Below are 19480 nucleotides of genomic sequence, written 5' to 3' on the forward strand. Positions count from 1 at the left end.
GCTGTTCAGAGGCCCTTGGGAGGGAAGTGAGGGCCAGGTGGGGGTTTTGGGGGACCGACGTGGGGTGCCAGGGAGTGGACCGGCTGGGTGCTCGGTGGGCATGGGCGCAGTTTCGGTGGCAGGAGGGCTGTAGGTATGTGACTCACCCGGGTGGGGGTGGCCCTGAATCACAGCTCCAGTGCGACAGTCCCCGGGGAAGCAGGCAAAAGGTTGTGCTCGCTGGGATCCCCCTGCACCGAGGGGCCTGGCAGCCCTGCCTCTGGGCAGTGGGGCCAGGCTGGTGGGGGGCTGCCATGTGACACAAGTGCCTCGCCTCTGCTGCTCCACCTTTTTCTTTACCAAGCCTTCCTGATGTCCAGCCAAATCATCCCAGTACTCCTACGGCACAGGCTAGCTGGCCGCCAATCTGCAAAGCACTCCTTCTGTTCCTGCACACGGTTCCCTAAACACCGCCCAAGCCTTCCAGCCTCCATGTATCTGCCCTCAGTGTTCCCCTGCCTGTCCCTCTATCACCGGGCTCGGTCATGGCCTCCACGAAGCCCTCCCCGGGTCAGCAGTGGGTGCCAAGCACCCCCGTCCACACGCCTACAGTGCTGCACCTGCCTCCACCTTCTGACACAACTTTCAGCGCGGCTCCTTCTCGACTAGACTCAGAGCTGCCCCTGTGCCCTCCCTTCTGTCTGCCACACTCTTCCTCACGGGCTGGCTGAGTGATGTATCCGTACCTACTGCTCTGTAGAGGTTATCATTGCCTCAGATGTTGTGACCCCGTCTCCCCAGAATGACTGTGAGTTTCTGGGGAACAGGGACCACATCTCAGGTTCTTCTGGCCTCAGTGCCTGGTACGGTGTTGGGTCTAGAGGCATGCTCAGTAAACATCCCAGATGAAGACCTGTGAGTGCACATCTTAATACGCATGCCGTGAGTTGAAGGGAACTGGCTGAAGCTGGCAGCCCCAGGCTTGGGGGCAGGAGTTTAATCTTGTTCTGATGTGTGGGTGGTATGGAATTATTACTGTGGTTTAATTTATACCACTGGTTCCCAATCTAGCATGGTTTTTTCCCCAGAGGATATTTGGCAGTGTCTGGGGACTGTTTTTTATTGTCACCACTGGGGTAAGGAATGCTACTGGCAGCTAGTGGGTAGAGGCCAAAGATGCTGCTGAACGTCCTACAGTGCCCAAGTCAGGCCACCTGGCAAAGGATGATCCGGGCTAAAATGTCACTAGTGCCAAGGTTGAGGAACTGATTTGCACATTTAACTTCAGATTCTGAGGCCGCTGCTGGGACTTGACTTGCATAGGATTTCCCCTATTCACTATGGGAGATGTGAAAAAGAAGATCTGAGGAAGGTGGTCTAGTTCCTGAGAAGCCTGAAACTGAACACAGACAGAAACATGTGAGGCGGTTACTGTGTACCTGCCTCTGAGGGCACTTTGTGGCAGGAAGCTGCTCACCCCAACTCTAGGGAGGATCAGTGAAGCCAACAGTGCTTGGGACCAGCAGCTATTATAGGGATGTGATGGGCCCAGGTGCACCCTGGGGTAGTCAGTGAATTTCTTGGTTCTTGATAGCACTGTTTCCTGAAGCAGCTAGGTACCTACTGGCTTGCCCAGGCTCCCCTGGGCTAAGGAGGGATGTGTTGCCCTTGCCTGTAGGAAACATGAAAACTGTCCTATTTGAATGAAAGCCAAGATTTCCTGGGCCCTGTGCTGTGTAGGGCCCATTCTCTACCAACAGAGCCCACTACTCTCATGAATGGGCTGCCAGAATTCCTGGACTACAGCTGAAGAGGTATGCCTAGCTTGCTTCTCAACAGCGGTAAAAATGTAGTTTTCCTATAGTGAGAATAGTGGAAAAATAGCGCTTCCACAAAAAAGGGGGTGGGGGGGAGAAATTAACCCCTCCTTGGCAGAATCAGTGCCTCACTCACGGCCCACAGTGCAAACGGTGGGCGCTCCATGACAGTAATGGCCAAGGTTTGCCAGCTCTCCCCAGGTGCCGGCCCCTCTGGTGAGCACGTCTCATGACAGCTCCCAACCACCCTCGGAGATGAGCATAGCATTACTCATCATGTTGCCGTGTGAGCACCGACGTTAGCCTCGTCGTAACCATGAGGCACATGCATGGAGAGGCGAAGCCGTTTGCGGTCACATGGCAAGAGCATGGCTGAGTCCAGCTGAGTCCAGAAACTAAACTCAGGGATTCCAGCGGCATAACTCTGTGCACTTACTTGCTGGGTGCTGTCGTGCCCACTACAGAGCAGATGGCTGGGTGGGTGGGCTCCCTGAGAGCACCTGGGGTGGCTGTGGTTAGGGGGATCCTAGCCTCATCAGATCCTAGAGTCTGCACAGCTGTGCAGCACTCCCCGTGTGTGTGTGTGTGTGTGTGTGTGTGTGTGTGTGTGTGCGCGCGTGCACACACAGGGCCCTACACACAAGCGAAGCCTCGGGCCTCCCCGCCTTTGCCCTCTGTGCCCCTGCCTGGAACTCGCTGCCCGGACTGTGTCTGTGTTGTACAGCTGTTAGCCATCAAATCGCAGCTTAGGGGAGGTCTCCCCAAAGCCCTCTCTGTGCCAGAAGTTCCTGACCGTGACCTCATTGCCAACATCCTTCTTTCTGAACCTCTGTCAGACTCCAGGGTCACATGATTGTCTTGCTCCCCAGGACTGTGTGTCCTTTGATCCTTGTTTGCCCTCCTGCTCTGACCTATATCTTGTTCTGTCTTCACAGTCCCTGGGCACCTTGGTGTGAATTGGACCCACCCTGCCCTAACTCCTCCCTGACCTCCAGCCCCACTTTGGTTTTTGTGACTGGCTGGCCCCTGCACTCAGGGCTGCCCCCAGTCCTTCCAGAAGCAACTACTTAGTCTTGGTCTGATAGAAACCAGCAATGAGACTTAAAAAAAAAGTTCTTATAGCCTCTATCCCCAGAGTTCCCCAGAAGAACTATGCCACTTCGAAATATGCCAAAGTGAATCCTAAATGTACAAGAAACCAGTTTGGTAACAAAGAACGGGACCCAAACATTCATCTTCCCTCTGTACCATCTACCAAAGTTTTTTTTCTTTAATTCTTTAATGGTACAGTTTGAACTAGAACTGAAGTTGGACATTTTCTAGAACTATAGATCCAAAGCAAAGCTGGAACAGCACAGTACTCTCTGAACCAAACCAATACTTTCTTTAATGAGAGGTTCTGCAGGAGCTTTGCGGAAATATATCTCATTGTGACATTAAGGGGATTAATTAGAAATTGCATCTTCAGATGGGCTAATACTGCATGGGGGCAAGCTGAGCTCCAAATAAAGTTTCTGAGGCAGATTCACTGGTACGTGATGAGCCCAGGTAACTCAGCATCGGCTGGTGCCTTCCTTGCAGTACGTTTTAAGAACTTTCTACGATTGGACTTCCGGAATTCCTCACTGGGCTGATTCTGCCACAAAGGAGGGAACCTCGCTGAAGCTCTCCTCCACTACCCCCTCTGCTATTCTGCATAATCAGAGATGGAGACTAAGCCAGAGATGGAAAACTGAGAAGGCTTGGTGCCTAGGAAGGTGAGAATGGGCTGGGGTGAGGGGTGGGAGTCGAGGCACCAGCCCCTTCTCAGAGCAGTGTGACAGAAAAGGAGAGGGGACTCAAGATGCTACCAACATTAAGTTGCAGGGAGAGGGGCGCCTGGGTGGCTCAGTCGGTTGAGTGTCTGAATCTTGATTTCAGCTCGGGTCATGATCCCAGGGTCATAGGATTGAGCCATGTTGGGCTCTGTGCTGAGTGTGGAGCCTGCTTGGGATTCTCTCTCTCCCTAAAATTAAAAAAAAAAAAAATTGCAGGGAGAAGAGTGCAGCCCAAGGTCCTAGCTTGGCCGTGTATGAGAGGGTTACAGCGGCATGCTGTGGGAGGATCAGGGAGCTGCCAACAGCTGAGGCTGTTTAAGCGGCAATGACCTCAGGGTGCATTATTTTCTGGCAATTAACCAGTGGCTGGAGGCGGTCAGGACTCAGAGGTGCAGCTGCCGGACTGTTATTGCAGAGAAGAGAGGATGTGGGCTTGAGAGCCTCAAGTTATTCCTGTAACAAGATGTCACTGTTGGAAGGATGAAGGTGACCTCTACCCCGGGGAGCCCCAGCCCAGGGCTCACAGCCCTGGCCAGCTGGCACTCCACCTAGTCGTGCTCTACAGGCTGTGCAGAGGATGCTAGTATGTGTTCTGACTGAAGTCGGAAGTTAATGTTCAGTTCTGGCCCAGGGGACTGGGAGCAGAGGGGTGGACCAGGGCTGGGGTAGTGAAAGCTGGTCGAATCAGTGATGGGAGAGTTGAGGACAGTGGGGCCTGGGGAGGCAGGAGGCATTCAAGGGACACATCAAGAGAATGCAGCTGAGGCTGTCCAAAGTCCAAGCCAAAGTGTTGGGGTCCAAAGATCACATTGTGGGTGGGGGTGGGGTCAGGAGGGGAACAGAACCTACAGCTATGAGCCAAAGACAGGAGTCCACTAGATTTCAAGCTAGGGCTGCTAGGAGTTCAGGCCAATGGGCTAAGACAGCAGGATCCAGAGGGGCAGGGGCCTGGCCTGCTGGCTGCCAGAAGGAGGGCCAGACTCCTCTCAGGAGCCACGGCCTAGGGATGCCTGAGGGATTTGGGCATGGGGGAAATGTCCGACTGCTGCTGTCCTTCGGAAGGACCTGATGTCCCTTGTTGGTGTCTTCTCCCAGGCTGTGGGAGAAATGTGGTGCAGCTCGCAGGCAAATGAGATAGTGCATGGGGCCAGGGTAGAACCAAGGAGGCAACTGGGGATGGGGTTCCCAGCGGTGGTAATTCGAGGACAGGGCTGGCAATGGGGAAGAAGGGAAGGCTGAGCAGGAGAAATCTCTACCAAGCCTGGATGTTAGGAAAAGTCCTGGGGCTCAGAAAGGTCAGAGGCTCTGACCAGATGGAAACAGGAATTGAAACCACCCACAGGGTTCTCCGTCTTTTGATACAGGTGTCTTGTGTTCCTCACTAGACTCCAAGCCAAGAACTGGGCTGCAGGCCCAATCATGTCTTCCCTTCTTATGCTGCCTTGTGCCCAGCAAAAATTCTGGGAATGTGCTAGAAATGCTTGTTGAGGTTGATGGCAGCCCCATCGATGGCACATGGAGAATGAGTTGCAGGAAACTGCAGGGAGGAGGTGGAGGGAATTAAGTGGCTGTAAAACCTGTCCCATCTAGAAAGTTGCTGCTACAGGTAGGCAGTGATCATTTAAATCCACTGCAGCCTGAGAAAGGTGCATCTTGAGCCCAGCATGGTGCTGGTCAGAGAAAAGGGGTGTTACACAAGGTGCCCTGGCCTGGGAGTCTGGGTCCAGTGTGCCTCTGTGACAAGATGCTGTGTAACCCTGGGAGAATCACTCACCCTTTCTGGGCCTTCTGCATAAAGTGTAGGGCTTCGATGGGAAAAATGTCTTGGTGCCAGTTTCATCAGTCTGTGCAGTGTTGGGACCTTGCCTCCTCTGTCCTGGCCTCCTGCTTCCTTGCAGGGACAGCTGGAGGGACACCCTGGCTCCTCTCCTTACTCACTGCCTGTCCAATCTGCTGAGGGGGCCTTCCTCCTTCACCTCGGGGCCAGCCTGTCCTCAGGATGCCACATTCTCTGCTCTCCACCATGTGGCAAGTACAGTGAGGCAGTTCTTAGAAAGGCGTGTACCCCGATCTCAACCACAGCTGAAGGGCTGCTATGGCTTCCAGCTGCAGCTATAAAGCCACATGCTCCAATCACCTTTGTTAGCCGTGGAGATGACCTTTCACTGCCATCTCTCTGCCTCCTGGGCCTTATTTTTCAATGGATTGTAAACTCCCCCAAAACCTCAGTGTGATGTGTGGGGAGACGGAGAAGGGCACCGAATGTCACCGTGGAGGGGGGGACTTCCCAGGAGGAGCATGTCCAGACAGCCATCCAGCCACCACTCCCGTCCCCATCCCAGGGACACAGGGTGGCTGCGACTCCGAGGCGTGCCACTACTCCAAGATGGGAACGGGGTGTGGCTCAGAAAGCTCACCTCATCTGTGGGAAGTGGGTGGCTCCTGGGGGGAGGGTCGGGGAACGAACCTCATCAGAACAGGACAGTACCGACGGCCCACAACAGCCTCAGCAGCTCCCTGGGTGGGGCCTCGGGAGGAGGAGACCATCCACTTGGGATCAGTTTTCCTCAGCTGCCAGCCCACTTCTAGGCCCCTTACTGGGTGTGTGCTTGTGGAATAAGATTCAATTTAACACCAGTGGGAGGGAAAGAAAGGTCACTGGGAAGGTAGAAACAGCTGCATGGAGGCACAGCCTTCCAAATAAGTTGGGAAGGGCTATCTGGGGTTCAGATCACCCGTGCCCACAGTCATCAGGGCACACACGGACCATGCCTCCTTAGGTGAGAGGGACTATCTAGCATGTCTCCTTCTGTTATGTGGCTAAACTCAGAATCCGCTAAGGAAAGGAAGCAGGAACCGAATGACAAAGAGGCAGTGATCCTGAGCTAAGCTCTTGGATTTGGGATGCAAACAGATGCTGTTTAGCAACCATCCCCTGTCCTCCTGCAACAGAAACACACAGACATGTAAGCATGCACGCACACGTGCACGGTATACACACTCTCTCTCTCTGAGCTCTGAGCCTTCCTCAGGCCACAGCTGGGGGTGGGGACACAGAGAGCCCCCACTACGGGGTGATCATCTACCCGCACATAACTGAGTTGAACTTTCTCCAAATAGGCCAAAAAATTTTCTTTCGTGCACTAACAGAGCTGCTTTCTACCACACTGCCTGCACCTTGAAGCTTGACCTTCACTTCTGAGTGGATCAAGTGACAGCAGCCGGGTAACTGACCCCAGATCTCAAAATGCTTCCCTTTTCACCTGGAATGCAAACCATAGGTCCTGGAGCACAAGAAAGGCAAGTGCCCATTTCCTGTGTTGGAAGCATCCAAAAGCGGGGGGGTGGGGGGGTGCAAGGCTGGCCTGGGACAGTAAACAGGGCCCTGGATCAAGACTTGGGTGTTGACTGGGCTTTGCCAGTTCCTGGCTACGTGACCTTAGGCAAGTCTATCTTTCTCTTTGGCTAAGGAGATGGGTGGAGGGTTCATGTCTAAGGCACCTGGCAGTCCCTCCTGCATAGCCCCTGAACTAAGTAAGGCCATTGAGAAGGAAGCTGATGGGAAAGACTTGCTGAGGTCTTGAGGGGAAGAGGAGCCACACTCCACCAGGCAGCTGTGGCTGTCTGGCACACAACAGGCCTTTCCCGAATGAACCCAGCAGGACCCAGCTGGGAGAGGCAGGGTCCAGGCTGACTGTATGGGTCTCCTGAACAGCCCTCTTGCCTCAAAGCAGACTCCTGACTTCCTGAAGAGCCTTGGCAAGAGTCCTCTTATCCATTTCCTGCCTCCACTGTACCAGACCATACAGGACCAGGAAAGGCTCTCTTGTTCTGATCGAGAGGAGCTGGGGTTCTTAAAGCCCTGGCTGCAAGATCCATTCTTTTGAAGCATTTGGGCAGCTGACTCAAAGGTCAAAGTGTTACCAAACGGATGAGGCTATGACCATTCTGGCTGGGCGGCTGACGAACACGAAGGTAATGGGAGGCTGAGAAATGGGCAATGGGAACACACAGTCAACATCCCAACCCCCACCCCGGCTCTGCCCACCACCCCCACCAGGGCACTGGGGTCCTTCCTCCATTCCCAGCTTCTATCGAGGAAGAAGTTGTAGGGACCCTGGGAGTCATGGCCCTAAGAATAACTCCATTTATTTAGATTCCTTCTCAAAGGAGCTTGGTCATGGTGATGGTGATGTAAACGATAATTATAGCCACATTTTATGATCTTTACATAATGTGGTGACTTATTTCCTAAGCCTCAGAATGCTCTCTCATTCTCCACATACCTTACCCCCAGATAAAGACAGGGATAGGAGTGGCCAGGGGTGGCCGAGTGACTTCCCTGAGTCCCAGAGTAAGTTCGGCAGGCAGCGCTACAACTTGCTTTTGAACCAGTCCTTAATTCTAGACCTTACTGCCCTGGACAACCAGCTCCAAACTGCAATCTGGGGTCTCCTCGTTTTCAAGAATTGGTTCTAGCACTTCTTACTCTTTAATCCATCCCCTAAATGTAAAAGAGCCCCTCACAAAGACCCGTTTATCCTGAGCTATCCATCATAATCTTCATGTGGCTTAAGATACAAAAGTTTTCAGAGCCCATATTCAAAACTCTAAAAATACCCCTTTCTTTTGATCAGGGTAGCATCTGTCCCGGCCATCGGCCTTAGGCTGAGCTGGCCTGAATTATCTGGCTCCCTCATGCAGCCTTCACTGAAACAGAAGATCTGGTGTGAATAATTTAAACCTCATTCTCTTTCCCCTCTACTGATTTCCCACACCACGCCGGTCGGCATTTCAGCGCCCGCAAAGATGTGCTATTCCTGTCCCTGATAAGTGCTGCCTTCTTGGGAAAGTGACTTTGGGGGCTGCAGAGGTGCCAGGAGGAAGGGCCTGGACCAGGAAGGACGTGGCACTGTGTGAGCTGGACCACCCACTCCGCAAAGTTCTCAGGGAGCGTTTGATGTCTGGCCTCGCCCTCCTCCTGGTCCAGGCTGGACGCACATCATTCGGATGCCTGGTCTTTCGTCTTTCCCTTTTCTCTTTGGGGACCACTTTGTGTAGAGCTAGGCTTGCTGCATTTCTCCTTTGGAGTCTCCTTCAGCCATTAGCTGATGAAAGATTTCAAAAGGAAGTTAGATAAGGAAGCGAAAAAATGAAATGAGAGCAGCAAGGAGCCTCCGGGAACCACAGAACACTTTGAAACTGCCTTAACCATGTCGCTTGCCTCCAAAGGGGGGCCTGGGTTGAGAAATTCCCGCATGTCTCAGCCACCTTCTTGGTTAAACAGTCAGGTGCTCAATAACTCCGGGGCTGACAGGCCAGAATGTGGGTTACTCAGAAGCACTGCTTCACCTGTGTTCTGTCCTTGGGATGGTTCCGTCTTTGGTTCTTTCAGTGGGGGTGGGGGATCAGGGAAAAGCAAAGAGAGAAGACTCCAGGCTTCCAGGTTTGCTGTTTGCTACAGTGCTGTGCTCACACCCCTAGACTTCTGGGCTGGTGATGTGTCCGGTTAGGATGGTGGACCACAGAGGTCAGAGGTGTTGTGTCAGTTCTGTTGGGATGAAAGTGAGAGCAGGCAGGGGGCGGGGGGTGGGGCGGAAGGTGGGGCTGAGAAGAAGAAGGGCATTTAGCACCAGCCCGTCCAGCAGTCCCTGTGTTCCCAGCCCTGCCTTGAGGCCCAGGGGGATGAGAAAACCTCTAACTTGTTGACCCTGTGGAGCTCAGAAGGGCGAGCCAAGAGGTAGATGTGCACCGTCCTACAGGCAAGCCTGGCCTTCCAGAAGTCCCCACGTCTTCCCCGCCCAGCCCTGGCTGTGGAGCTTGGTGCCCTCCAGGTGGGCTGTGACTGGAGGCTAGAAGACATCAATTTTCTTAAGGGCTCAGCCTGGAGGGTGGGACAGGCCTGGCTAATGGATGGTATTAAGACAGGAGTGAAGGGGCGCCTGGGTGGCTCAGTCAGTTAAGCGTCTGGCTCAGGTCATGATCTCACAGTTCGTGAGTTCGAGCCCCGCGTCGGGCTCTGTGCTGACAGCTCAGAGCCTGGAGCCTGCTTCACATTCTGTGTCTCCCTCTCTCTCTGCCCCTTCCCTGCTCATGCTCTGTCTCTGTCTCAAAAATAAATAAACATTAAAAAAAAAAAAAAAAAAAAAAAGACAGGAGTGAAGAAGAGGGGCTTGTGGTCTGTGGCTCACAGATCAGAATGCTGTCAGTTACTGACCCTCAGGCTTTCCTTTTGGTCTTTGAGAATGCCAAAAGCTCTTATGATTGGGCCGCTCTCCAGAGAAGTCAATAAAGCTGAGTATCCCCCATCAATGCCCATACTCCCCAGTCTAGTGTCTTTAGACCAGAACCTCTGGAAGGGACCTGATGTCCCTCAAGTTCCCTTCCACATGAGGCATCCTCTGACACACACTGCTATTTCCATACTATAATGACAGCAGGGGCCACTCCTGCTGGTCTCCTGCCCTAGTATTCTGTCTGGGCCCCGCAGGGTGCTCCCTCCTGTTCCCACTCAGATCTCTGAGATCACAGGACAGATGCTCTGTGCTGACGTCCACGGGTAGGGAGAATGGCATGTCCCTCTGCCCACAGTGCCTCCCGTGCCTCTGCCTCCCACCCTGCTTGGCCTCCCTGTGATGGGGATTCTTGGCGGCAATTCTAACAGATTGGCCTCCCCAGTTCAGCTCCAGCCCCTACTCATTCCACATCTCCAGGGTCAGCCTGCTCATCTGCATGGTGGGGTGAACAATGCCTTCTGAATGGGAGCACTGGCCCGGGAGCCAGACCTAGCTGCTCACTAACGCGATGGTCTCCAGCAAATTGTTTAACCCCTCTGTGGCCCAGCTTCCTCACCTGTAAAATGCACACCATAAGAGTAAACACCTCATAGGGCTGGGTGAGGATTAAGTGAGCTAAATTCAGCAGTGTTTAGAACAGCACTCGGTGCACAGAAAGTTCATGAGCATTTTGACTTTGCAGGGAGGCTGTTGTAAGGACAGAGGGAGGTGGCTCTCAAAGAGCCATGCCCATCTGTGTTATAACTGCACGCTGGGGTGGAATGCAGGGGGCTGTCTCCCTGGACTGTAGGGGACCACTGGTCTTAGGAGCTCCTATGGTACCAAGACAGATGGCTCCAAGTGAGAAGGAAGGTTCCCAAGTGAGGGCCTCTGCCTTCCTTCCTGGGCTGGAGAGGTGAGTCCTGTTTCTTCCACAAGATTAGCTGGTGTTAGGAAGGGGCAGCCGGTGATGACCCAGCTCAGCAGCCTGCCTCTGCGGGCCAGAGGGCCCAGCCTGAAGCCCGGGGCCCAGCTGAAGGCCCCACTTCCTAAAGGGCTGAGCAGAGCAAAGGTGGACTCCCTGAGAATGGAGGGATCAGGATTCCTCTGGGCCCATCTGCACTGGTCCCCATAAGGGCTGGCACCTACTCCTGGGCCGCATCACATGCCCAGTCACTCGGTCATGTCCCATGTCTTCTTCATTCGGCTAATGCCGATCAGATCAGGGATGTCCAGCAGGCTTATGAGGACTCATGCGAGGCCACGTGAGGGATGGCTGGCAGGTGTGGGGCTGGCTCATGGTGCACCTGTCCCACTGCTGGAAGGACAGCTCACGTCACAGCCCACGCTCTGATGGCTGGTCCCCTGTGGGACTTCACCCCACTGGTGTGCCACCATCCATGTGACCTGCACCTTGGCTCCAGGCTGTCCCTCAGAGCAGAGTTAAAGACTTTTTCTAGGCAGGGGAGAGCCATCCTGTGGAGCCTGTGCACAGGCGCTTTTGTATCCAAAGCTGAAAAAGTAGGTCACCGCTGGTGAGAGTGACTTCAGGGGACGGCCCCTCCACTGCCTCCTGCTCCCTTGGTTGGATGCACAAGGGTATGGGGAAGCAGGGTGGGGAGAGCACAGCCCTTCGAGGCTTCGTCCTGTGACCTGATTCCATTCAGGCTCAACCTGATTTCTCACTAAGCCTCGGATTGGTTCTGGCTCTGGCCCTTTCCTGCTAAGTCCACGTGTTCTGTAGCCTCCCCTGCTCCCACTGAGCTTGGTCCTCAGGAGATTAAAAGTGGGGAGATGTCACCCAGGTGCCAGGGAGCCTACCCTGGCAAAGTGTCCTTGGGAGCAAGGGGGTGGGTCTGGCTTCTGCCCCTGCCAGTCCTGCCTGGTTTTCTTTCCTGACACGATGAACCGGCTATGGATGGACAGTCTTCCCGGCTTCAAGGAGCTTGTGCTGCCCACACCACCACCCGTGAAATCCTCTTGCCCAAACAATCAAACCTACATCTGATCATGCTTCTAGATTCAAGTGCCTGGAGGACACGTCACAAGGATATCATCAGAAGTTCCAGACTGGGAGAAAGCATAGGAAAGATGATCTTGTTCCTTCAACAAATAATTTCTAAGCAAAGAGAGAGAGAGAGAGAGAGAGAGAGAGAGAGAGAGAGATAGGTGGTATTGCTGAGAGACTGAAAGAGACCCAAGAGACAAACTGCCCGACCTTAATTTTTAAAAAAATTGTTTTTTGGGAGAGAAAGTGCAAGCAGAGCAGGGGCAGAGAAAGAGGGGGACACAGGATCTGAAGCAGGCTCTGTGCTGACAACAGAGAGCCTGACAAGGGGCTCAAACCTGTGAACCGTGAGATCATGATCTGAGCCGAAGTCAGATGCTTAACCGAAGGAGCCAACCAGGAGCCCCAGCCCAATCTTAATCTTAATCCATGGACCTAATTTAGGTTTTGGTTCAAACAAACTGAAAAAACAAAAACAGTTTCTGAGTCAACTGGGGAAATTTGAAACTGCCTTGTTATTTCATGATATTAAGGAATGACTAATAATTGTTTTTAGGTGTGAGAAAGGTATTGTCATGTTTTCTGAAGAAGGATCCTTCAGTTCTAGGGGGATGCAGTGAAATATTACAGATGACACGGTGTCTGGGTGCCGAGGGGGGCGGGGAGGCAGGAAGTAGGGAGGAAACCAATGAAAGAGGAGAACGTAGTTGTGGAGTCTGGGTGATGGGACAGGGGCTGCCTTATCACACCCTTTTCATTTCTGCGTATCTTTGAGAAGCACCGTATGATGAAATCTGGAAGGAGGGGGAGGAGGGAGGAAAGGCAGGGAGGGGAGAAGCAGCAGCAGCAGCCACCGAGACTGGCGTAGGTGCTAAGAGCCTGGAGACTTCGGCCAACACCAGACCCGAGGGCAGCCGTCTTTCTCTGATTCCAGGGACCTCTACTGCGTGGGCAGGGGATTCTCGGCACAGGAGCCCGATGGGGGGACGTGTGGGGGCTGGGCACTCACTGTGGAGAGGCAGCTCCTGTCCTCCCGGACGATGGCGCAGAAGCCCAGGAAGCCCGTCACCATGACAAGGGCCCCTGCGAAGATGAGGATGTAGGCGGAAGCAGCGAAGGTGCTGGACGCCAGGACGCTGAGATAGCCGCTCTTCTCCACCAGGGTCCAGACGCCCACGGCCATGACGGCGGCCCCACCCACCTGCAGGAAAGCCCAGGTCAGGGCAGGCGGCCCCCGAGGGCTCCACAGCTGCCATCGATAGAGAGCCTACCACGTTTGAGGCGCTTTTTAGTCACCATCTCATTGAGTCCTTCGAAGAGCCCGAGACAACAGTTTGGTTACCCATTTCACAGATGAGGAAATTGTGTCACGGAGAGGTTCAGAGACTTGTCCATGGTCACACATCTAAGGCAGGTGCAGGAACAGATTTTGAATCTGAGTCTGACTCCCAATTTTGTACTTCTTACCACATTGTGGTCAGAGGTCCCAGGGGCCCTGCCCCCACCAACACCCCAATACCGCCCCGTCCGGCACCCTGGGGACACACATGCACACACAGACTTCTGCTGAGCATACAGGTCACAGAAACGGTTGTTCAGCCTCTGTGCAGAAAGAACCCAGTGGGAGAGCCACCTCAGTTGTATTTCCCAGGTACCCTTCCTAGGCCCTTCCTAGGGCCTATTGTGTCCCCAGTGGATGTGGGGGAGATGGCTGCAATTATGGGACAAGCAATGTGTCTGGGTCCCTTCACTTCCCTGATTCCCAGCTGCCCTGTGTCCTTCCTCCCCCAGTGCTCCTTGGGTTGGTGCACATTTCCCAGGGGGGCACTTTCCTATGTGCCCCATTTCAGGCTTACACGTGCCCATGGGGGGAGCACCCTGGGGCTTCTCATCTCATTTCTTCTTATCTACAGGTGACAAAACTGGGGCCCACAGAGGAAAGGTCAATTGCCGGAGGCTCTGCTGCTGGTTAGGGGCAGTTAGGGGCAGGGCCAGGACGAGAGCTCAGAGCCTTGGACTGAAGGCTGAGCATGGTGTCTCCACCACTGAATGGATGCATTCTCCACAAATGGGGTTGGTCTGGATCAGCAGGAAGACTGGGAGACATTTCTTCTTTGCTAACTGTCCCATTCCCTTCTGGCCCAGAGAAGGGTACAGGGACAGGACACTGTTGACTGGCAGGTCAGGCAGATGTCTCCCTAGGAAATACAACTGAGGTGGCTCTCCCACTGGGTTCTTTCTGCACAGAGGCTGAACAACCCTTTCTGTGACCTGTATGCTCAGCAGAAGCCTGTGTGTGCATGTGTGTCCCCAGGGTGCAGGACGGGGCGGTATTAGGGTGTTGGTGGGGGCAGGGCCCCTGGGACCTCTGACCATCTCTGCTTTCTGTTCCTGGGAAGGGGGACTTCTGTCTGGCCCTCAGTCTCCCTTCCTCATTTAACAGTGCATTCTCTTCCTCAGATGGGTGGGGTGTCAAAAGCTAGACAAGGCCCACTGGCTCGGTCCATGGAAGCTCGTCCTTAAGGTGCTGGCATCTGCCCCAGAGCGACTCTGCAGGACCCACCCTGACACTTCACAGTGTCCATTCTCGGGAGCCACAGACATCAGCGGGGCAAACGAAAGGTGGTTCTCAGCAATCACCATGCCGGAGGCACGTACACCATTCAGCTGACCATCTTCCCCTCTGAGTTTTGCAATAGTTTGGTGAGGATAGGGCGGGGGGTGGGGCACATATGATCTCTGTTTTGCAGATGAAGAAATTGAGGCTTGGAGAGAATAAGAATGTACTCAAGATAACACCACTGGAAGGTTTCAGAACTGAGATTCAAACCCAGGTTTTCTGAAGGCCAGTCTGGGATTCTGTCCTCAGATTCCACAGACTGGGCCGGGCCCTGCTGTATTACTCACTTCGCTTTTAAAATATATCTGTTTCCTTCCAAGTGCCATTTTCTCCTCCTTGGCACCTCCAGGAGGTAAGAGAAACAGGTAGAAGAACATTACACAGCTGGGCCACTCCGAAAGGCATGGGAGAGGCTAACGTGCCCCATTTCTTTAATTCCACAATGCACAGTCCTACCGGCCCCCATTTTAACATCCCGACAATTGAGATGCATCTTATGATTAATGGCATCTTATGATTATACTTGGCAGCACTTTGTCTTACTGGTACAGAAAACAATGGTGTACCTCACAATTGATGGTATCTTAGATTCAGTGAAATCCTGGACTACAATAGGTTTTTAAATTCCTTGTGCATGTAGGCTATCTTTGGCCCATACAACCTCCATGACCAATGAGGAATTTCCTGAGTCTGGGTCAATGAAGTTGTGTCAAGTGAGGGTTTCCAGCAAAATATCCTGCACATATTCTTTCTGCCCCCTACAGCATGACTGAAAGGCTTGGGTGAGGGTCCCAGCTTTGCATAACTAGCTGTGTGACCTAAAGATAGTCCCTTAACCTCTCTGAGCCTGAGTTTCTTCATATCTCAAATAAGGGGGGTTATAAAAGACTAGTGGTTCCCAGTCTATAATCACCAAAGACTCCTTTGATTACTTTTTCCTGTGGATCTCATGTTTTGAAGGCTTTTGCCTACCATATACAGTGCACTAATTAAGTAATAATTCATTTCTCATTTTTTATTAATCAAAGGCACATGATAGTGCCAGGAAGAGATTCTGAACAGCCTGAGATAGTCAATGTGACCACTTTGCATTGATCTTTTAATGGGTGTAGTCTCTTTATAGAAATATACACACTATCCATTATCCATTAGGTTTGTCAACCCCACAGGCTGAGAATCAGACTTAGGACCACACATCTGGGCACATTTGGGCTTGACTAGGGACACTTTATCTGTTGGGGGACACGGAACCCACTGAAAATCTGATAAAAAGCTTTGGACACTTTGGCCAGAGAAATGGTAATCCATGTAAAATAATGCAGTCAGGTTTGGGGGCTGATGTCTAATCCTGTAGCAGGCAATGAGACCCGGTGAGAACGGTCTCTGAGGCCTCCTCCACCTCCACACCCAGATAAGGTGGCATTTCTCAGCCTGGCTGCACAATCACCTGGGAGTTCCACAAAACCCAAGTCACACCCCAGTCCAAATGGAATCTCTGGGAGTGGGATCTAGGCATGAATATTTAATTAAGTTCCCAGGTGGTTGGGAGAAAAAACCACCTTGTAGGTTTCCTATTTAATGGAGGGTCAGAGTGTCCTGTCCCTCTCCTCCAGTAGGTGGCGCTGTGCTGAATCCCACTGAATATGCTGCTTCCTGGAAGCTTTGGGCCCCACCCCTGGGCGTAGCTGCCTAGAGAGCTCTTGACATTTGTTCCCGACTTGAACCCTATCCTCTTCCCTGTCTATGTGAGGGTGTTTGCTTCCGTAGAAGCTTTGAGGTTGAAGGTGGGGTGGTGAGGAGAAGTTTTCAATCCGAAGGGATTTAAAGTCCTATTATGAAAAAACGAAACGAAACGAAACAAAACAAAAAACCATGGGGCTCCCAGGAGAAGGAGTGGGGGGCTCTAAGAAATGCAGCCATGGGAGACAAGCAGTATTGATCCCACTAATGGAGGGTTGCTCTCTTCCAGAGCTCTTCTTGCCAGTCACAGAAAGGGCTGGAATCTTGCAAAGCAGGGAGAGCCCACAAGTGAGCCAGGGTGGCAGCAGGGTTCCCAGCCACAAGGGAGGGCCTGGAAGCCATCTGAAGGGACCCACTGCCCCTGATTAAGGTCTGGAAAACAAATTCATACTCGTTCTGACGTCCAGAAGAAATAAGAATGTGATTCTGAGTCAATGGGGACACTAACCCCCGTCCCACACCCTGAGGTGTCACATCTGGTAGAGAAGTTAGTCTGCAAGGGACAGGGAGAGGGATTTGCCATCAGGATCAAGAGGGTTTCAAGTCCTCCAGGGCGTCTCCTGCATGGGGCTTGGTCAGCTCTTGAGAAAACAATCTTGCATCTGGACAGAAGAGTAAAAGCTGCTAAATGTTGGAGGAGGTCACCAGAGGGGTATTGGGAGATCAGCAGACCAAGGTTCCAGCCCTGGCTTTGCCCCTGACTAACCATGTGACTGTGTACCAGACACTTCACTTGGCTAAGCCTCAGTTTCTTCACCTGTAAAATGGCACTGCTGGATGAGAATATCTCTGAGGTCTCTTCCATGTGGGTAAAATGTCCCCATTGGTACCAGAGGACAACCTTCTGCCAATACTCCTCCAGCAAGATGCTTCTGGACCAGTGGCTCATGGCTTTCACTCAAGCCCTGGGGAGACTGCCTAGATCAGCAGGAAGAGCAGTGGAAGGGGAACGGAGAGGACTGTTCAGGGGGCAGGGAGAGGTCTGATCCCAATGAGCTATTTCAACAGCTATTTGCATAGAGTTGATTCAACAGTATTTGGCTCTTTACAGAAACTGCGGAATATTAACTACATTTTTCAAAACCAAAGCCTGTAGCCGATTAGCTAGAAAACCCTGCAGAGGGTGAAGTCTTCTTGCCAATGAGGACACCGGCAGTCCAGGAGGGGCATGGCAGGTCACCGATGCCTTGTAATTTTAGGAACTTCCCATTTATAGAAAAGAAATATTGCCAAAAAGTTGCTCAGGTCATCACATGCTCAGAAGGATTAGCCTGAGCAACCGCACATGGCTGGGCCCTGACAGACATCAGGCAGAGAGTGTAAAAGTAATTGCAGGATTATCTTTGCCAGGCTACTGAAACGTTTCTGTCCTGGGATTTGGGGGAAGGGCTGGTAGGGCGGAGCAGGGGCCAGGACTGCGGGGCTCCCAATAGAAAAGGGTCCCCCAGGCAGTAGAGTTTTCTGCCTTCAGTGGGAGGGAAGCCCATGGCACGGGGAGGCAGGAAACACACGGGGTGGCCCTGCAGTTCATTTCTGTGTTTGCTGGGCGCCTCCTGGGTGCCCAGCTCCACACTGGACTGGACAGGATTTTGAGCTGAATGTGTGTTCGCCCGTGTAGAGCCCACACCTGCCTTCTCCACTCTTTCTGCCCTGGGCAGTCTCATCAATGCACCACCACCCAGACCAGAATCCACCCCCCCTCCCCCAAGGTCATTATGGACTCCTCTCTCTCCTCCCAGGGAAGCCGTATGCCAGTCCCCATCTATTCTCCCACCCAGCTCAATGCACCGCCCTGGCTTTGGCTCCCTACCTCCCCACCCGTGTATCATCAGCCTCCTGGCCCCTGCTCAACCCAGAAGCAAGTGTGTCATGATTCCAGGGCTGATCCCACCGAAAAACTGCCCCCGGCTCCCTAGCACCCAGCACACCAAGCCCAGACTCCAGCATGGGCTCAAGGCCCTCCAGTATCTGGCCTCAGCTTGATTAATGACCTGACCAACACCCCCCAGTGCCAGGCAGGCATTTCTCCCAGGTCACCCCACATTCCCATGGCCTCAGTGCCAGTTCTGTTTGAGTTGAATCTTCAAGGGTAGGCTTGTCCTGCTAAAGGCCGCTTTCTACTTTGATCCACTCTTTTCTTGGCTCTGTGGTTTTAAAGATCCCTTGGTAAAGTAAATCAGAGCACTACTTTCCCTCTTTCCCCAAGCCAGTCTACCTTTATGACAAGAGCAGAGATCGTGGGATGTACTGGGGGCTGGAGCTGGGAGAGAACATAAGACTACCTGTTCCTTCTTCAAACCCAGCTCAGAATCTGCCCCCCGTCTCACAAGTCATTCTGTGCTCCCTGCTGCTTCCACGCCTTGTACGGGCTTCTAGAGTGACACGTGTCACAGTGTATTTGTTGTGTTCATCACTTGGTCTCCCTTGTAGCCTCTTGGTTAAATCTTCCTCATCTTAGTATCCCCAGCAGAGCACTACACGTGGTAGTGCCTGGTAACTCCTTAGGGAAGGAGGGGGAGGGAGGGTGGGACAGGCAGAAGAGTCAAGTCTAGTCCCTTTTATATTCTATATATAAAGTCCTGGAGAGGTGACTTTCCAAGGTCCTGTAAGTAGCCAGGGGCCAAGTGGGGACTAGAATTCAAGAACCTTATTGGCCAGTTTAGTGCCTATTTTACCAGCTGGGCTGTCGATCCACACAAAGCTACTTTGCCCATGAAGCAAGCCACGTTACTCAGGGCTGTCACCACAGGCTTCCTCTGTGACTGGTCTCACCCACAATGGCCCCGTGCAGACCAAATGTGCATCCCTGTCAAATGTATGAGCAGACCCTGACTGCACAGAGAGGCAGGGATGCCCTCAACCCCATGGGGGGGGGGGGTCCTGTGACTTTAGCACCTTAAGAAGGGGAGCAGGAGAAAAACCCGCCATGGGACCCCTCACCTGTTCTGTCACAGATGACATGTCCTGAGAGGCAGGCAAAGGCCCGTACAGTGGGACGATGATGTGGAGGTAAAGGGCTCTCTACCCTCAGCAGGAGAGCGAGCTGGGGCTCTTCTTTTCTAGGCCTTCCATGGGAGTCCTAGAGAGATGTCCTGAAGTCACCTCACTTCCCTCCCCTGGCCGGGGCACGAGTCTTCCACCATCTCTGCCTCCCATGTTGGCCCATGTCCCCCCTAAGGGATCCCAAGGGTCCCCTGGAGGCCAAGCCTCACTGGTCCCCAAGG

The 19480-nt window shown here is 53.1% G+C and overlaps 1 protein-coding gene across 1 annotated transcript in view; it reads right to left on the reverse strand.

Annotated features, from left to right (window-relative positions):
• The window catches only part of TSPAN11 (tetraspanin 11), a 73513-nt gene that overhangs the window by 18933 nt on the left and 35100 nt on the right, over positions 1 to 19480 (reverse strand). Inside the window, exon 3 of the mRNA XM_042991588.1 lies at positions 12906 to 13097. Coding sequence (XP_042847522.1) covers positions 12906 to 13097 — 192 coding nt within the window. The remainder of the gene's footprint in view (positions 1 to 12905; positions 13098 to 19480) is intronic.

This window comes from Panthera tigris, chromosome B4 (assembly GCF_018350195.1).
Source record: "Panthera tigris isolate Pti1 chromosome B4, P.tigris_Pti1_mat1.1, whole genome shotgun sequence".
Classification (NCBI taxonomy): Eukaryota; Metazoa; Chordata; class Mammalia; order Carnivora; family Felidae; genus Panthera; species Panthera tigris.